This window comes from Zonotrichia leucophrys, chromosome 1, assembly GCF_028769735.1.
Source record: "Zonotrichia leucophrys gambelii isolate GWCS_2022_RI chromosome 1, RI_Zleu_2.0, whole genome shotgun sequence".
In the NCBI taxonomy this organism is placed as follows: Eukaryota; Metazoa; Chordata; class Aves; order Passeriformes; family Passerellidae; genus Zonotrichia; species Zonotrichia leucophrys.
Genome location: NC_088169.1, coordinates 70,790,906 through 70,807,170, shown reverse-complemented (window position 1 = coordinate 70,807,170; position 16,265 = coordinate 70,790,906). Strand labels below are relative to the sequence as shown.

The 16,265-nt window shown below is 38.9% G+C and overlaps 1 protein-coding gene across 3 annotated transcripts in view; it reads right to left on the bottom strand.

Annotated features, from left to right (window-relative positions):
- The window catches only part of ATP8A2 (ATPase phospholipid transporting 8A2), a 308,865-nt gene that overhangs the window by 203,425 nt on the left and 89,175 nt on the right, over window positions 1-16,265 (bottom strand). For all 3 annotated transcript variants that reach the window (XM_064717090.1, XM_064717096.1, XM_064717105.1), the window contains 2 exons: window positions 15,876-16,014; window positions 9,583-9,647 (listed from right to left, as the gene is read on the bottom strand). In XM_064717090.1, the coding sequence (XP_064573160.1) occupies window positions 9,583-9,647; window positions 15,876-16,014 (204 nt within the window). The remainder of the gene's footprint in view (window positions 1-9,582; window positions 9,648-15,875; window positions 16,015-16,265) is intronic.

Sequence of the window (16,265 nt, the reverse complement as noted above, 5' to 3'; positions counted from 1 at the left end):
TAGTCAAAACCCAAAACCCAACTAAGAAACCAGGCGATTTAGCACAGGCTTCTGTGATGAAAACTAGAGGCACTCCAGGACTTTATGTTCACTGATTTAGAGAACGCACAGCAGTTAAGTCAGTGGATAGGCAAGGTAACTAATTCCAAGTGCAGATATAAAGGCAGTTTAAGTAGGAGTGTTTTGTCTCCTACAAAATTAGAACATGTGCTAGAAGCATGCTTGGTTCTACATGACTATCATAATGTTTTGAATAATATTTCATTTGAGAATTTCTTCCAGGTGACCACCACAAGAAGTTATATTGAAGATTTATGCTCATGGGAGGTAACTCTACTACATTCCTGTACAACATCTACAGCAACAACTTTTTATTTGCTTCAACACAGCACCTTAGCTCCCAGTATATTGTCAAATAGCAACAACTCCTTCTTGGCAAATATATTTTCTAACACCTTCTGCAAGAATTATCTCTCTGGTTTGCAGATTTCCTTACTGAAGGTTCATGTGGCTTCTGGATGCTGGACAAGCTCGAGTCAAATGATCTACCACAACATCTACTTTATTTGTAATCTCAAGTAGCTAAATAATTTCCATTTCTTAAGCTTCACATACTTTCCTCATACAAAAAAATCCTACCCAACAAGCTAAACAACCTGCTGCTTTCTCTCCCTCCAAAACCATCACTCTGGATTTCTCCAGTGTCCTTACTCGACTTCTCAAAAATACTCTGTCTACCTGCATTATAGGTTTCAACAAAATTGCTAATATCAAGCAGTGAACCACAGAGGAAAGCAAAGCTTCCTCCAGTTACTCTATACTTTTCCAGACTCCCACAGGTAACCCATTTTACCCCTTCCCCTAGTAGGAAGTTTGCTTATCCCTTGCAGATTTAAAAGCAACGAAACATTAAAATTGACATGTGTTTGTTGGCAATTGCTACTGTTAGAAATGATTGTAAATGCAATTGCAAATGATGGCAAAATGCATCTAGAGGCCGCAGGGTAGCCTGTACATAGACAGGTTGGTTTTGTTTGACTTGAAATTCTCTATAATGCATTATGAACTAGGGCTGAAAAACGCCATTTCAGATATGTATCATTTACAATTCATCTCTACATTAAAATCGACAAAGATTTAATTTGGCTGATCCTAGTCCTTGCAACTTAAACATTCTATTCTCATATACAGCCAGTGCACTCATTTCCTAGACATTCACAGGCAGCTCAGGAAGCAAGAGTACTTCTGCTGCTGCACTGCTCGCGTCTTGCTGCTGCTTCTAGTTCTAGAAAGAACTGGAAACAAATCTTACTTTTGTGGCATTAACTCTTGCCCAGCAAAGATATTGGTATCCACTCAACTGAGAAGCTGGACACAAGACCCAATTTGCTTTCATCATGACAGCTTCCGGCATTTTTACTTGATTTCTTTAAAGATAAAAATATAAAGAAAGCCCTAGGCAAGCTTCTCTTTTCTAGTCAAACAAACACCATTCCCTGAAGTGAACAGTAACTTTTCAAAGACCTCTTTTTCCTTGAGTTTTTTTAAAACACACTTAGCTTCCTATCAGTTTACTCAATACATCTGAAGTTTTTATTAAAGTTTATCTAATAAATATGATACCCACTTCAATTACTAAAAGTAATTGTAGTAAGAAAACTCCACAAAATCCCCAAGATTAGGTTTCTTTTTTAAAATTAAACCACCACAGTAATTTCCCTAAAGATTTAGTTATACAATAGATTTCTTTTATTAATATTTACTAAACCTATTAACTCCATCTATTGAACTGCAGATTTTGTCTGTCAAACCTTGGACAGAACTAGAAATCCCTTGAGAACCTGACAATATTAAAACTACTTTAGACGGACAAATTAAGTTTTAATAACTTGAAAAGAAAGCACAAGTTTTCAAAAAAGTCACCCAGTTAAGCTGTGAACCCATCCCCCCTTTCCTTACGCTATTTGCAGGTAAGCTGTGAAATATTAATTCTATAATCCAGACAAATATTACTGTACCAGCCTAGATCTTACAAAGTCCCTTAACCATTAATTGTCTTTATTCACCCACATTTTCCCAGAGTTCTACTAAACTCCATATTCAAAAGCACACAGCACACACTCTGCTGACCTTCCCCCCCACACCCCAAGGACACAGAATTCTTGGAGCCAGACAACTTCAGTCACCATTAGCCAAGTAATGGAGCCAGGTTATACCACAGAATTTGATACCTTGTCTTCCTACAAATAGCTGAATCTTCTTGTTTCATTGAATTCTGTACTCTAGCTACAAGAATTTGAATTAGTAACAGACACCAAATTCCTCAATCTTTCAAACCAAAGGGAAGATTCACTGTGGCTAGCTTGAAAATCTGCAGCACACAAGCAGCATACATAGATACCACCAAAACTCAGCATGATGGAAGCTTCAGGAGGACATCTGAATCACCTCAGCTCAGACTGACATTCATTTCCAAAGCTCTCCAAGAAACCATTATATTCTAGCACTTCAGCACTATGATTTTCAGGCCCAGTTAGAACATTGGTTACAATAACTCAGGATTTGGGAATTAGCTGATAATTCAAGATATCCAAATCAGTTTTGTCGTGAACACATGGAGAGGAGATATTGCAAACATTAGCTTAACCTCTACACATCTTAAGTAATTAGAAATGCTTAGTAAATAGGAAAGAGCAACACTAATCCTCTAACATCACTATGTCAGTTCAACAACCAGAGGTAGTGAGAAAACGCACTTTGACACATTCTCCCATTAAAAAAAAGGCTTACAACACTGTGGAAAAGTTGCATAAGAAGCTTAGAGATTTCCACAAGATTCCTCGGATTGGTTCTACTCTAAGCAGAAGGTTAAAAAGCAGCAGGAACACATACTTAGTCAGGTATTAAATTCATACAGCTGCAGAACTGCTTAATTCTAGTTTCTGACAGACCAATCAACTCAGAGAAATTCTGTGGGATGTTTTCTAGCTTCAACCAGATGTAAAACATCTTTTTTCTCCTTAATTCCCCTGTGAAGGAAATGTATTCCTATATGTGACTAATGAGAAGGCTTGGAGCAATCAAGCTCCAGTTGCAAGAATGATTCTCTAATTATTATGAAAAAGGAAAGCATCTTTAAAAAATTGTTTAACAAAGTATTGTAAGTCAGTATTATGGGAACCACAGAAGTAAGATCACAGATACCTGTATCTCTCTGTTTTCCAAATACATGATCATGATATACCCTGTCACCCTGAAAAAGTTAGTTCTCTACTATCTTCATTAGGTTAACACTGCAGATGAATAAATCCTATTGCTTTAGGCTGGCTACACACCAAGAAAGGAAGACTGCTTATTCTTAAAACCCCCAGACAAACTTGCATGAGCAAGGAACCCCTCCAACGAAAGCAGAAGATCAGATAGCAAAGTATCTTGAAGAAGAAAGGACTATTTAGTTCTCACCCTTCAATACAAAAGACAAATCTGAATTCTTTCTACAGATGTGCAGTATTAACCCCAGTCAATCAAGAGGATTAGTGTCCGTAACTCATCTATACATCAGACACCAGCTTCATCTTTTTCCCCTAAAAACACACCACCATGCTTTAATATCAGAAAAACCCACATTTCATGGGCAGCATCTCATTAAAAAAAAAAAAGTTTAACACTTGATTACACATCCTTATGTTTCCATGGTCTCTTGTGCTTGACAGAAATAAGCACATCAGTATGCTGCAGAGAATCCCATCTTCAAAGCCAACAGATACTTCCCTCACCATCCATCTGAAGCCATGCTTCTATTGTTACACATGCAGCAGAAAACAGATCTGGATAATTCTCTGTGATCATCTCTTGATATAAGCCTTCACATATGTGAAGATCATTAGCAATTTTAAGAGAAACAGTGTTTGTTTCCAGTCATTTTCCTCTAACATATGAGAACTCTTACAAAGGAGACAGCAGCAAATTTTAGCTGGAATTCAGGGAACACGCTCTTCCTTTCTATTTGTACATAATATGATCTATTCTGTCCTATAGCACAGCCAAGGCATTAGCCCACATCTGCTAAATACCAGCTGCCTAAAATCAGCTCTTGTCAGAAATGACCACTACTACAACTTAAAATATGAAAAGAAAAGTAACTTTGAAAACAGTGTGCTTGTGTTTTTTAAAAGCATTCCCCAGCCTTCCCATCCCAGTTTCCACTTACAGAAAGAAGAGTTATTTAGTAACTTTTACTTAGCACTCCTAAGAGTCCTTGCATTCCTTCAGGTCCAAGTACCCCCACTTCATCTAAACCAACTACCACAGTGCCAGAAAACACTAACAGAAAAAAGAGAGGCACAGATAAGCGAGTACAGCCATTAATGAATTCTGAAAAGTGAAAAGCAGGATGAAACAAAAACACCAGCCCAACTCATTCACCACTCACAGCTCAAACCTATTAGTATTATTTCCTGAAAAAGTGGTAATCTAATACTTAAGTTACACAGTCCTGTGTGTACTTAAACCTACAGGTCTAGGTAACATGTACATTCATTCATAATTCTACATAGTACACACCAATCAAAGCAGCTTTTCACACAAAGAGCTGTATATTTTCCACATCCATACAATTAACTTTCTATGCAGATTAGCAAATACCTGGAGTTATGAAAGATCCTATTTGTTCCTCAAAAACAAACAAAAAAAACACTAAAACCCTTCTACCTAACAGTTTTGAAGACTTATCTGATTACTAGACTCTGTTCCTTATGTAACTACTTATTAGCTCGATGAGTATTTCAGACTAAGAAAAACAGAAATTTGAGCAATAGTAAAAGCTTTGTACAATAGAAAATGTATTCTTTCCCTAGTTTTCTTAATTAGTTCCTTGGCAAATCTGCAGTGGTAGACAGAAGAGCTGATTACAATTCCAGGCTGAGTGGAGACTGGAGTAACTTACGAGCCACAAGGCACTAGAGAACTGCTGCAGATGCCCCTCTGAAGGGAGATGATCCCTGGCTCAAACTGAGTTTGCTCACATTGACCAGTTTTCCAGAATATTAACTTTGTCTGAATGCACTGGGCAGATGATAGCAGGGGAGAAAAAAGCCCCAGCCTCCTCTCTAGTGCAACACACAAGATCTAACCATCAAAGTACCTACATTGCATTAGCAGTACCTGGCTTGTTCTTGTCTTCCCAGCAGTACCTGCGTACCTTATTATTTTTTAGTACAGCTGAAGCATACACGATACCAATGCTTTGGAGCATCTGGAGTTTTAGATAACTTTTGTTTTAGTCTGAAAAGCTGACAGTATCTTTAGGCCCATTCTTTGGGAGTAATCAGCATGACATCACTGACAAGGCATAGACATTCCTTCTTCTGCAAGAGAATCAGAATCCCAAAAAGCAACACCTTCAAAATTTGTAATTGTGCTTGAGAGATTGAAACATAAATTTACATTAAAAATTCACATGGTGCATACACTGTAGAAATTCTGTAGGTGGAGATAACTCTTCCTGTGTAAGTCATAATGCATGCAAATCTTTCTGAGAAGTCTAATACAGAGGATACTACTGGAACAATACTCTTTGCTCAAATACAAATGTGCTGACAAAGAATTTATTTTTAATGGCCTTCTATCCATGTTGCTCTCCCTTACACAGTCTGAGTTCTCAATGGTTACTAGAAAAAGTTTTAGACAATAACCCAACAAAACCTGCTATTTCTAGCATATGGCTAAGTCAAATCACCAGGTCAGACCTTTACTTCTTAGGAGATCCATGATTCCCAGATAACATCAGATCTACAGGTGCATCAGTATTTAAATACAATGGATAATGATGTCTGTCAAAGATCTCCTTAATTTTTTTAACTCTTAAGAAGTGTGAGAAGGAAATGTGCCAATTAAGAACAAAGATCATGAAAGTCATTGGATAAATTTAATATTCTCAAGGTTAACAGATCCTTCTAGAACCTTGACAGTAATATTACTCTACAGAATAGCTAAAATAAACTAACAACAACATAAGCAAGTTTTCCAGGTCCTCACTCTTCACTGCCAGAATATAAAACATGACTGTATGTAAAGCTTCCCTGCGGATACTAAGGCTACTTGGGAAGTCTAGACATTGACAACAGATGACAAATTCCACTGTGAAACTATGCTTGTTTTTAAGAATACTGCAAATACCATGGTGACACAAACAGGTACATCCCAACAGGGAATCATGCAAAAGGTATACCTGAACAAGTGGAAAAGCAAGGAGGGCCAGTTTCTGCTTACATTTTCAGGCATATCTTATCAAGACACACGAGCATTGAGGGTTCTTACACAGGAATATCCATTTGCTTTTACTCACACATCTGTGTATTACCCAGGACTGTCACTCTTGGCATATAAGTTCTGTAGAACACAGTCACAGCTCCCTTTACATCAACAGGATTGCTTTACAGCAAAGTACTACCCACAGCTTCAGAACTGGTTCCCTACAATGTTGTCCCTCCACTACTGTTAAATACAATCCCATGTGATAAACAACTGATACAATTCCCAGCTTTTCTTTTTACAGGATTTATGGGTAGAAACACACATAACATTCCTTGGCTGTAATACCCACTCTCTCATTACATGTTTTTCAGCCAGGGCCCTCTGGTCATCCAACTTCCCTTCTTCAGGTACCCTATTTACTGCTCCCACAACTCAAAATTCTCCAAGATGCCAATGAAAGAAAATTTTTCAGGTTAAGAGCTGCACAATAAGACTTTCTGTTGTTCCAATTTAATTAAACAGAAACTGAGTCCAAGAATTACACTCAAAGTAAATCTCATGCTCAAAATATTCTCATTTCAAAAAGCTTTATTAGGAAAAAAAAAAACAAGTGAGTATATGTATGCATGTGGTAAAGTCTATAAGGGATAGACATTTGCAGGTTATTATGCTAAGTTTCAAGAATTCAGCTGAATCAAGCTAGGGATTAGTCTTTTCTATTCCCAGGAGATCCCTGAAGAGAACAGAAATGATTGATTTTTCCCCTCAAGCACATGATTTAGAAAAAAACTTATCTCTCAAAACCAAGCAAAGACAGTTGTTCGATCACATCTCACCTACTGCTGCATGCCAAGGAGCAGAAGTGGGAGGGAAAAGTCACACAGGGACTGCACAAAGGGGTAAGTGTATCAATATTTAAAAGCTCTAAGCTCAACTTGGATCTTGTAAAAAGTCATTTTCAGTATTAATAGATTTCAAAGGTGGAATATATTAAATATAATGCTACAGAATTTCAGTGTGAGAACCTTCAATTTTAGGCTCAGTTGAACAGAAGTCAAAATTTCTGTTAGACGTGTAACACAATAAATATTACTGTGGAGATCCCACACTGAAAAATTGGCAATAAAAGTACTTAAAGACACCTTAGAATGAAACAACTAGAGGTAATTATTAACATAGGTTTTGTATTCAAACATCTATAAAATCCAAGTCTACATTAAAAATGGCAGTAAGAGTATTTTAGAGAAAACCCATAGACTTAATTTAGATGGAACGCAAGATTAATACAAAGCATTTCTGATGTACCTGTTCAGAAGCTCCACAAGTTTGTATTATTCTTTAGAAAAAATACAGATTATCTGAGCTAAAGTATCACCCCTTCAATATTCATGAGGTATCATGTGATAACATTTTCTTCACTTGAAAGGCCAGCAACTACATAAGGGGATTCTTTTCTCATCTGACATGCCATGGTTCTCCATTTCCTTTTTTTCTTTTTCTTCCATAGAACCATAGAAAAGTTAAGAGTTGAAATGGACCTTAGAGATAATCTCACTTCAACCCCCCTGCCATGGGGAGGGACACATTCCACTTGACCAGGTTGCTTAAAGCCCCATCCAGTCCAGTCCTGAACATCTCCAGGGATAGGGAGTCCACAGCCTCTCTGGACAACCTGTTCCAGTGTCTCACCACCCTCACAGCAAAGAATTCATTGCTAACATCTCATCTAAACCTGCCCTCTTGCACCTTAAGGCCATTCCCCCTTGTCCTATCACTACATGCCCTTGTAAACAGTCACTCTCCAGCTCCCCTGTCAAGGATTTTGGATATTGGATACTCTGCAAAGTGCTATAAGGTCTCTCTAAATCCTTCTCTTCTTCAGGCTGAACAGCCCCAAATCTCTCAGCCTGTCTTCTTAGCAGATGTGCTTCAGACCTCTGGTCAACTTAGTGGCTCTCCTCTGGACTCATTCCAAGAGGTCCACGTGTTTCTTGCATTGGGAGCCCTAGAGCTGAACACAGCACTCCAGATCAGGTCTCATGAGAGCAGGGTAGAGGGGGAAAACCATCTCCCTCAACCTGCTAGCTGTGATGCTTTGGATGCAGCCCAGGATGCCTTTAGCTTTCTTGGCTGTGAGTGCACATTGCTGGGTCATATGGAGCTTTTTGTCCAAACAGCCACACGTCTTTTTACTCAGGGCTGCTCTCAATCCATTCTCCTCCCAGCCTGGACTTATGCTTGAGACTGTCCCAACCCAAATTTAGCACCTTGCATTTGGCCTTGTTGAATTTTATGAAGTTCACACAGGCCCACCTCTCACACCTGTCCAGATCCCTCTGGATGGCATCCCTTCCCTCCAGTGTGCTGACTGCACCACACACAGCTTGGTGTCACAGGCAAACATGCTGGGGGTGCCAGTTCAGGTTCTGAAAGCTTCCACTAGTTTTTATGTTTGCTGACAAATTTCCAATATTGTTTATAACTGGATTCTGTAACCAATGTTTTCTACACAAAAAGTTCTTGGAATCACATCAAGGTAACTGGAAAATAACACTCAGCTGGTGATAATTTTGGCACAGTAGTTGTACCCTCTTCAACCAGATTTACAGATAGCCAGTAACTCCTCTAGCACTTCAAGACACAGGGTTTGCATCTCCCACCCAATCCCAACCTACCAAGTCTAAATGCAAATGTCAGATGCTGCCAGATAGTTTCATCTGTTCTCCAAATAGCTCTAATAGAAATCAGATATTGAAGTGATATCCAATACTGATATGGACATGGAAACATTTAAAATGAAAAGATACCTCCTGGGAAGATTCACGTACAAATACAGGATTTTGCTATTTAATTTTGGCATATGTATGCAAAGCATGGCAACCATTTGCAGAACATTTTTTATTTTAGATCTCACAAGCTGCTGTATATAGACAAGCTCACAATGCAGGTGTGGTTAGAGCTGTTCTATGCAATACTGAAGCTAGAGAAAAACAAAAACAAGTTTTCTTCAGATGCTATTCCTACAGCTATACCTTAAATTTAACTGTATTCCTGATGGCATGCTGCAGATTTTTCCAGTTTGCAGCAGAATCAAAACCATGCACCTAAGAAGTTGCTCATTCTGAGACTTCAGATTGATTTGCACAGTTTGTGACTGAAGACCTCTGGAGTACACTTCACACAATACATTTGTGTTTTAGCATCAACTGCTTGTCTTGTTACCCCTAAGGGTAAGCAAGAAAAATTTATTGTGAAAGCCTGAAAACTTTCCATCTTGTTAGCAACACCTCCCTCTGTCAAGAACTACATCAGAATTTGCTTACTTACATCTAGTGAATCTTCGTTGACCAGGATGAGAGACATACTCTGCGAAATGAGTCTGCAAGAGTACCCTGCAAGAGGGGGAAAAAAAAAAAGACAAAACACAAAGACTTACTTTTTGGAAGGATATTTAAGGTTCAAGTTCAACCTTAAAATAAGCATCTACAGGTCAAATGCCAATTTATTTTTTGAGCAGTTACTCCTATCAGGCAGACTGCTGGAAACTTTGCTGTATAGGACACACTCCAAGATGACAGATGTACTAGAAACATGGGCTGCACTCTATCTGCATTTTCAAATAAATCACTTGAGATGTTTTAATTAAAGAAAACACAGTATGAACTGGATGCAGTAAATATACCTATAGCCCTACATCAATTTTTTTTTCCCAAGTCTACAAGAAGGCAGGTTTGCCTTCAGCATATCACAGGAACAGATCCGAATGCATGGCTGCATCTACGCCAGATGACTGGAAGTGCACACATGTTTTCAGTTGATGCTACTCAGCTTCCTTAGCCCACACAAAGCTTACATGAGCATTTTTTACTCCTGAGTGTTCAGTATGGAAGGTTCTGAGCTTCATCATCAAGAAGTACAGATCAATCACACTCACAGAGCCCATACCGACTCCTATAGACAAAAGCTAACAGGACTACATTATTCTTAGTGTGCGGCTGGGACATGAAAAAGCAAGAGCACCCAGAAGGCAATTTTGTACATCTCCCAGCACACCAAAATCCAAAACAAAAACTCTCAAGACAGAAGAAAATCTCTTATTTTTATAGGAGTTTAATCATTTACAAAATAAACAGGTTAATTCTGCTCATATTAACAAATGACAAATGCCAACTTGCATCAGAGTGACACCACTACGTTATCCTAAAAGCTCATGCAAGTTCACTTGGGATTGGCATAGTGACAGCTTCATAAAATAGCAGAGAATTAATTTATTTGAAGCATACACCTTTTTTGCTCATCTAAGCTACATGGGAAAAGGAAATTCAATACAAGTATTTTTTATTTCTATTTTTTTATAGAAATGAATTACAGCAATTTAAAAAATTGCTATCAAATAAAATGGGATCTTGGGAAGTCTCTTACTTTTCTTAAATGGAGACTGGAGGGGATTGCAGTATAAGAGTAATGTCCCAGTGAAGAACCACTGCAAGGCTGACAGATTCAAAAGCCGAACACCGCAGTCACCATAAAAAGATGAAGCGCTTCTTTCCATATCTTGCAACAGCAAGAGAAGAACTGAGGCACGAAATCATCTGTGGGATTCTTGGCTCCTTAGAAAGGCCATAGTGGGTCATCAATTGCAATGCAAATCATTTCCTCAGGCTACAGAGTTTTTATAATTGGGCTAGTTTTGTAGGTATAACCCAGGGTTAACATGTCTGCATGTGAGACTTCTGTAAAGAAAGTAAATCCCTCTCCTTTCCTTTCAGGAAGACATGCTTGTATCATAGCCAGGCACTCTCAGGCAGCAGGTTTGGTTACCTGCAGAAGTTCAGTTTCTCCTCAATTTTCACAGTTGTGTAGACTAGGAATATCAAGTGCAACCTTACTAATACATGTTAACAAGCCTAGGTTTAATTTCTGCTTCAGAGAACAATACAGTACAACACTGAACCCACACCTGTTGGGAAAAGGATAAAATATATTCTAGCGATGTGCAGCCTACAACATGAAAGCTTTGCAGACAGCCTCTGATTCTGCCTGTGATCAAATCTTAGACAGTAGTAGAAAACCTCCAACAGTTACAGGGAAAACACTGACGTTTTTCTCAAGTTGGTTTGCCATTTTTAAAAGTTAGTTTCAGGCTAAAAAATGCTTCCTTATTTTCACTGAGAAAAAGAGAATATTACAAATTTACGTACTTCGCTCCATAACAAGGCTGTTCTTTCCCTAGGCTAAAGCAGTCTTGTGCAGTAGGCTGTTACAAATTCAGCATAACTAATTCAAAAGGATTTTCTAGTAGCATTTGATTAGAACAGCAGCTGCAACAGTGACCTGTAATTTCTAAACCACTGCTCACTGCTTCACTTTACCTCTTCCAAAATGAGCAAGATGCCATTCTAGAAGTCAAGCTGGAAGAAAAAAAAAAAAAAAAACCTGTGGAAAACAGTTGCTCTGCTGTGCATCTTGGAAACCAGGGACTTTGAACAACTTATCCTGCAACTGAAACCATTTTGCATCGCCATCACATTAAACAGAAAGATCAAGATTAGAACAGGAGAATGTAAGTCAACCCTAACAAGAGTTTATAGGGGATCTATAGATCATGTACAATTTCAGGACTAAGATGATGTTAAAATCTAGCAAAGTAGCTGGCAACTGTAGGAGTCCAAGTAGTAACTTTAAAGTATTACTAGAAATGTCTAAAGTTTTATAATGGTTTTGTAATAGTTATTACTGGCAACAACAGCATGGGAAGCAAAAATGCACTTGAGGGTAAGTATTTTTGTCAATGCTTCTGAGTAAAAGAAGATCAACTGCTGGTTCAAAGCCAGGTATAAAATGTCAACCCACATCTGTAAGTTGATATCTAGCTCTTTAATTTAAAAGTCCAACTAAAAGTCCATGAAGCAGATGAATCAGGTGCTTCTGGGACTTATTTTCCTGTAAGTGTCCTGGGAGAAAGACTACTTGAACTAGAGCTCAAGATCATAGCCCACAGGCACATTCATACTGCAGGCATACAGAATTCAGCATCTGATGGAAGACTGATTATCCTCTGTGTTTAGAGAGGGCACAAATGCCCTCTTCAAACTTTGCATAGTGATACAGGCAAGTGTGCTGGCATGGCTTGTCTCCTGAACTGAAACAAAGCACAGCTCACCAAGAAGTGTTCTTATCTCTGAGCTGGAAAGATAGGGGTCTGATGGATGTATTGTTAGATGGGTAGGGAACCAGCTGGATGTCTGCATCCAGAGAGTTACAGTCAATGTTCCACACTCACACGAAAAGCAGTAATGAGCAGTGGCCCTCAGGCCAGTCCTAAGACTGGCCCTCTGCTGTCTACACCAGGGACAGATGGGGATCAAGTACACCCTCAGCAAGCCTTGAGAGAACATGAAGCTGAACAGCGCACCTAAATAACTGTGGAGAGAAGTGATGCCAGCCAGAGGGACTTCGATCTGCTTGAGGAGCAGGCCTGTGAGAATCTAATCAAGTTCCACAGGGCCAAGTGCAAGGTCCTCCACCAGTACTGCAACAATCAAAAATATCCATCAGGACAGACTGAAAGCAACCCTACTGAGAAGCACCTAAGTGATGAAAGGTTGAATGACTCCACCTGGAATATCATATCCAGCCCTGGGGCCCCCAGCACAAAACAGATGTGAACCTGTTAAAGTGAGTACAAAAGAGGGCCACAAAAGCAATCAGAGGGCTGAACATCTCTCATCTGAAAGCAGCCTGAGAGTTGAGGCTGTTTAACTGGGAGAAAAGAAGGTTCTGGAGAGACCTTTCAATATACAAGCAAGAATTACAATAAAGAATGAGAAAGACTTTTTACCAAGGCCTGTAGTGGCAGGTCAAGAGCAGTCATTTCAAAGTGGAAGAGGGTAGGTTTAGACTGAACATAAGGAAGACATTTATTACGATGGGGGGTAGCAAGACTGGAACAGGCTGCCCAGAGAAGTTATGGATGCTCCATCCCTGGAAGCGTTCAAGGCCAGGCTGGATGGAGCTTTAAGCAATCTGATTTATGAATGATGTCCCTGTCAGGAAGGGAGCAGGAGGACTGTATCTTCAAAAGGTCATTTTCAACCTCAAACCCAAACAACTGTAAGGCAGTGCTTGCAGGCAGCTATCAATGCCCTAGGTAAGACCATTCAGCTTAACTATAGGGACTGTTTCATGTTTTGGGAGGGACACACCTGCGTTAACACTATACTCCCACTTCCAGAAAACAAATCTCTTCCTAGGGAAGTTACCGTCTGGAAATACAGCAGTTCTGGTGTTCTGTTGAGCTCAAGGATGATGGCAAATAGAAATCTATTACGGGAGGTTTTGTCTCACTGAAAGGCAAAGTTGATCCAGAGTCTGCAGACGGATGAAAAGGATGAAGCTGCAAGAACACAGTTAAGCCTTCTAAAGTTGTTTGCAGGTCATGCTTAAAGATGCTTCTGTACCTGCAAGTCCCACAAGAGCTAGAGTTCAAATTACTGATCAGTATGAAAGCTTATCATGAACAGTCTCCTCACTTGCAGAAATACTGACTAGCACCTGTCTGAGTGAAAGGCATACAGCCACCCCACAGCAGGTCAACCATTACTCTCCAGAGAAGTCAAAAATGCAATCCAGAAACAAAGACATATGCAAATTCTGAACACCAAAGAATCAAGAGGAAGATGGAAGAACAAAGTACTCCAGCTCCTTGACAGAACTGCCAAGAGCTGAAATATCCCTCAATACACATGCACCTCTATACAGCAAGCAAGAGTCAATAAGCATAACCTCCAAACACAATGAGAAAGTGAAAATACTTTTTGCTCCCCAGATAGCATATTTATACCTGAAACATCTAGTGCACACATGGATTGGGTTTTAAGTTGAAGGTTTATTACAGTTTTATTGGATTACACACAAAAACTGGAAGAGTGCCACATGTTTATACCTTCAAGCCAACTTGACCATGAAGCTAATTAAGTTAGAGTTTTACTACCAAACTGCACCTTAAACTAAGGGATAACTTAGAAGTTTTAAGCAAGATTATTATTCTGCTCAAGTTGCTATAATAAAAGAAACAAACCAACAGTTTTAGAGAAAGCTGGAAGTTAGTCTCCTTCACAGTCTTCGGAATAAGCTTATTTACTGGTGTTCAAGTAGCTGCTGTTGGTTAATATACCAACTTAATTCAGGTACTTACATCAAAATGTGTAGCTACTTTTTTTTAACTAGTCAAAAGATGGCATTTCCCTTCTGAAGTTATCTACTGCTTGTAAAGTAAGGAAAATCTGCAAATTGTGATTTAAACCAGATAACTACCCTTTAAACAAGTTGTCTACCTAGGCCATCCACTGTATTTCTACTACAGCTGTATCAGTTCAGCAACTTATTCCACCTCTTGGTACCACCTTCAACATAAGATACATGAAATTTAGTTTGAGGCACACAAAAATTCTAGTCAGTCAAGTAGATTGCATAATGAAATTTCACTGAGTCAACCAAAATAGAAGTTTAAAAAAACACAAGACAAACCAGACCAAAAAAAAACTGGCAATGCTCAAAACTTTCCTCAAAATAATTTAAGTTCATTTACAGAGCATCATTGATAGAGAATCCTAAATGAGTTTGAGAAAGCAACCTATGTTGTTAAAGTTCCCTTTAACCTACACCTGCACATCTAAACAGACTGATCTTCAAATGTAAATGCAGTTGTGATACCCTAACAGCATATGTTGCCTTCTGCTAAAGGAGCTATTTATTCAGTCTTTTTGAGTTCATATTGACTTTAAGACTCCCTAATTACATGAATAATGCAACCAATTTTATGCTTAGAACTGCACACAAAAGGTCTCTGTGTATTTCAGGCTATTCCTGGGAGAACTAAAATGCTCTTTCATTGAATTTTCTTAGGTGAGATGTCAGATCACAGGACAGCAACTCCATCTCTTCCCCTCTCTGGGCAGATTTATGAGTGATAGGGAGAAAAACAATAAAAAAGAACACAAGAGCATCATGGCATTCTATTGCCAAAGATGGGACATTTGGGAGAGGTGGCATGACAAGGGGTATGGCTACATCAGGATATGTCCCTTTACCAAGTCCTTACTGTATACTAATAGATGTGCTGTAAGGGGACAGCAGGGTCAGTTATTTAAGCTTGAACAACCCACCTACACTCACAGACATGGTTTGGAAGACGCTGTAAACTATACATGCTTTGCATTATCATATTTCCCATTGTATCCCAAACTTGATTAGAAGGCAGTAAGAAAAGAAAAAAAACAGCTCTAAAACTGTTTCTGAAACATTAGTCTGGTAGAGTTCTCCTGTTACCACCAGAAAGCAGAGTTACATACATTCATTCAATTAGAACTGCATTTAACCAAGAGCAGATGGGTCCCTTCTGCCTCAAAACAACAATAATAAAAAAAAAAAAAAAAAACCATAGCCTGACACAAATAGTGAAGACTTCACTACAAAATCCCTTCTCCAACACTGTGCCCTGATACCAAGGAACCATTCTATAACAGCAGGACCAATTCTATTTAAAAACACACTCAGCACATCTTACATATGACCTGCTACACACCAGACAAATTCAGAGTAACCAGAATGATGGATACCTATATTAAGAGCTGTTTCCTGTTTGTCACCTGTCAGAATCCATATCTTAATTTCTGCTTTTATTAGTGTGGCTATTGTTTCTGGAACACCTGCTTGCAGGCGGTCTTCAATGGCCGTAGCTCCAAGAAGTAGCAAATCCTGGAGAAAAAAAAAAGAAAATAAACCCTCAAATTCTTTTAAGATAAATCTCTGTTTGGCATATACTCAAAAAAGGAATTAAGACAGCATGTTGCATCTCACTGCTAATACTGCACTTTGACAAGCAATATACACCACAATAAGTTTGTAGGGTGGCTATTCTACTTCCTCTGCATACAATTCACATTTCAAGAGGTACAGAATAGAACAGAGTGTTTTTAATCAGAAAGATGGCAACATTTCAAGAATAA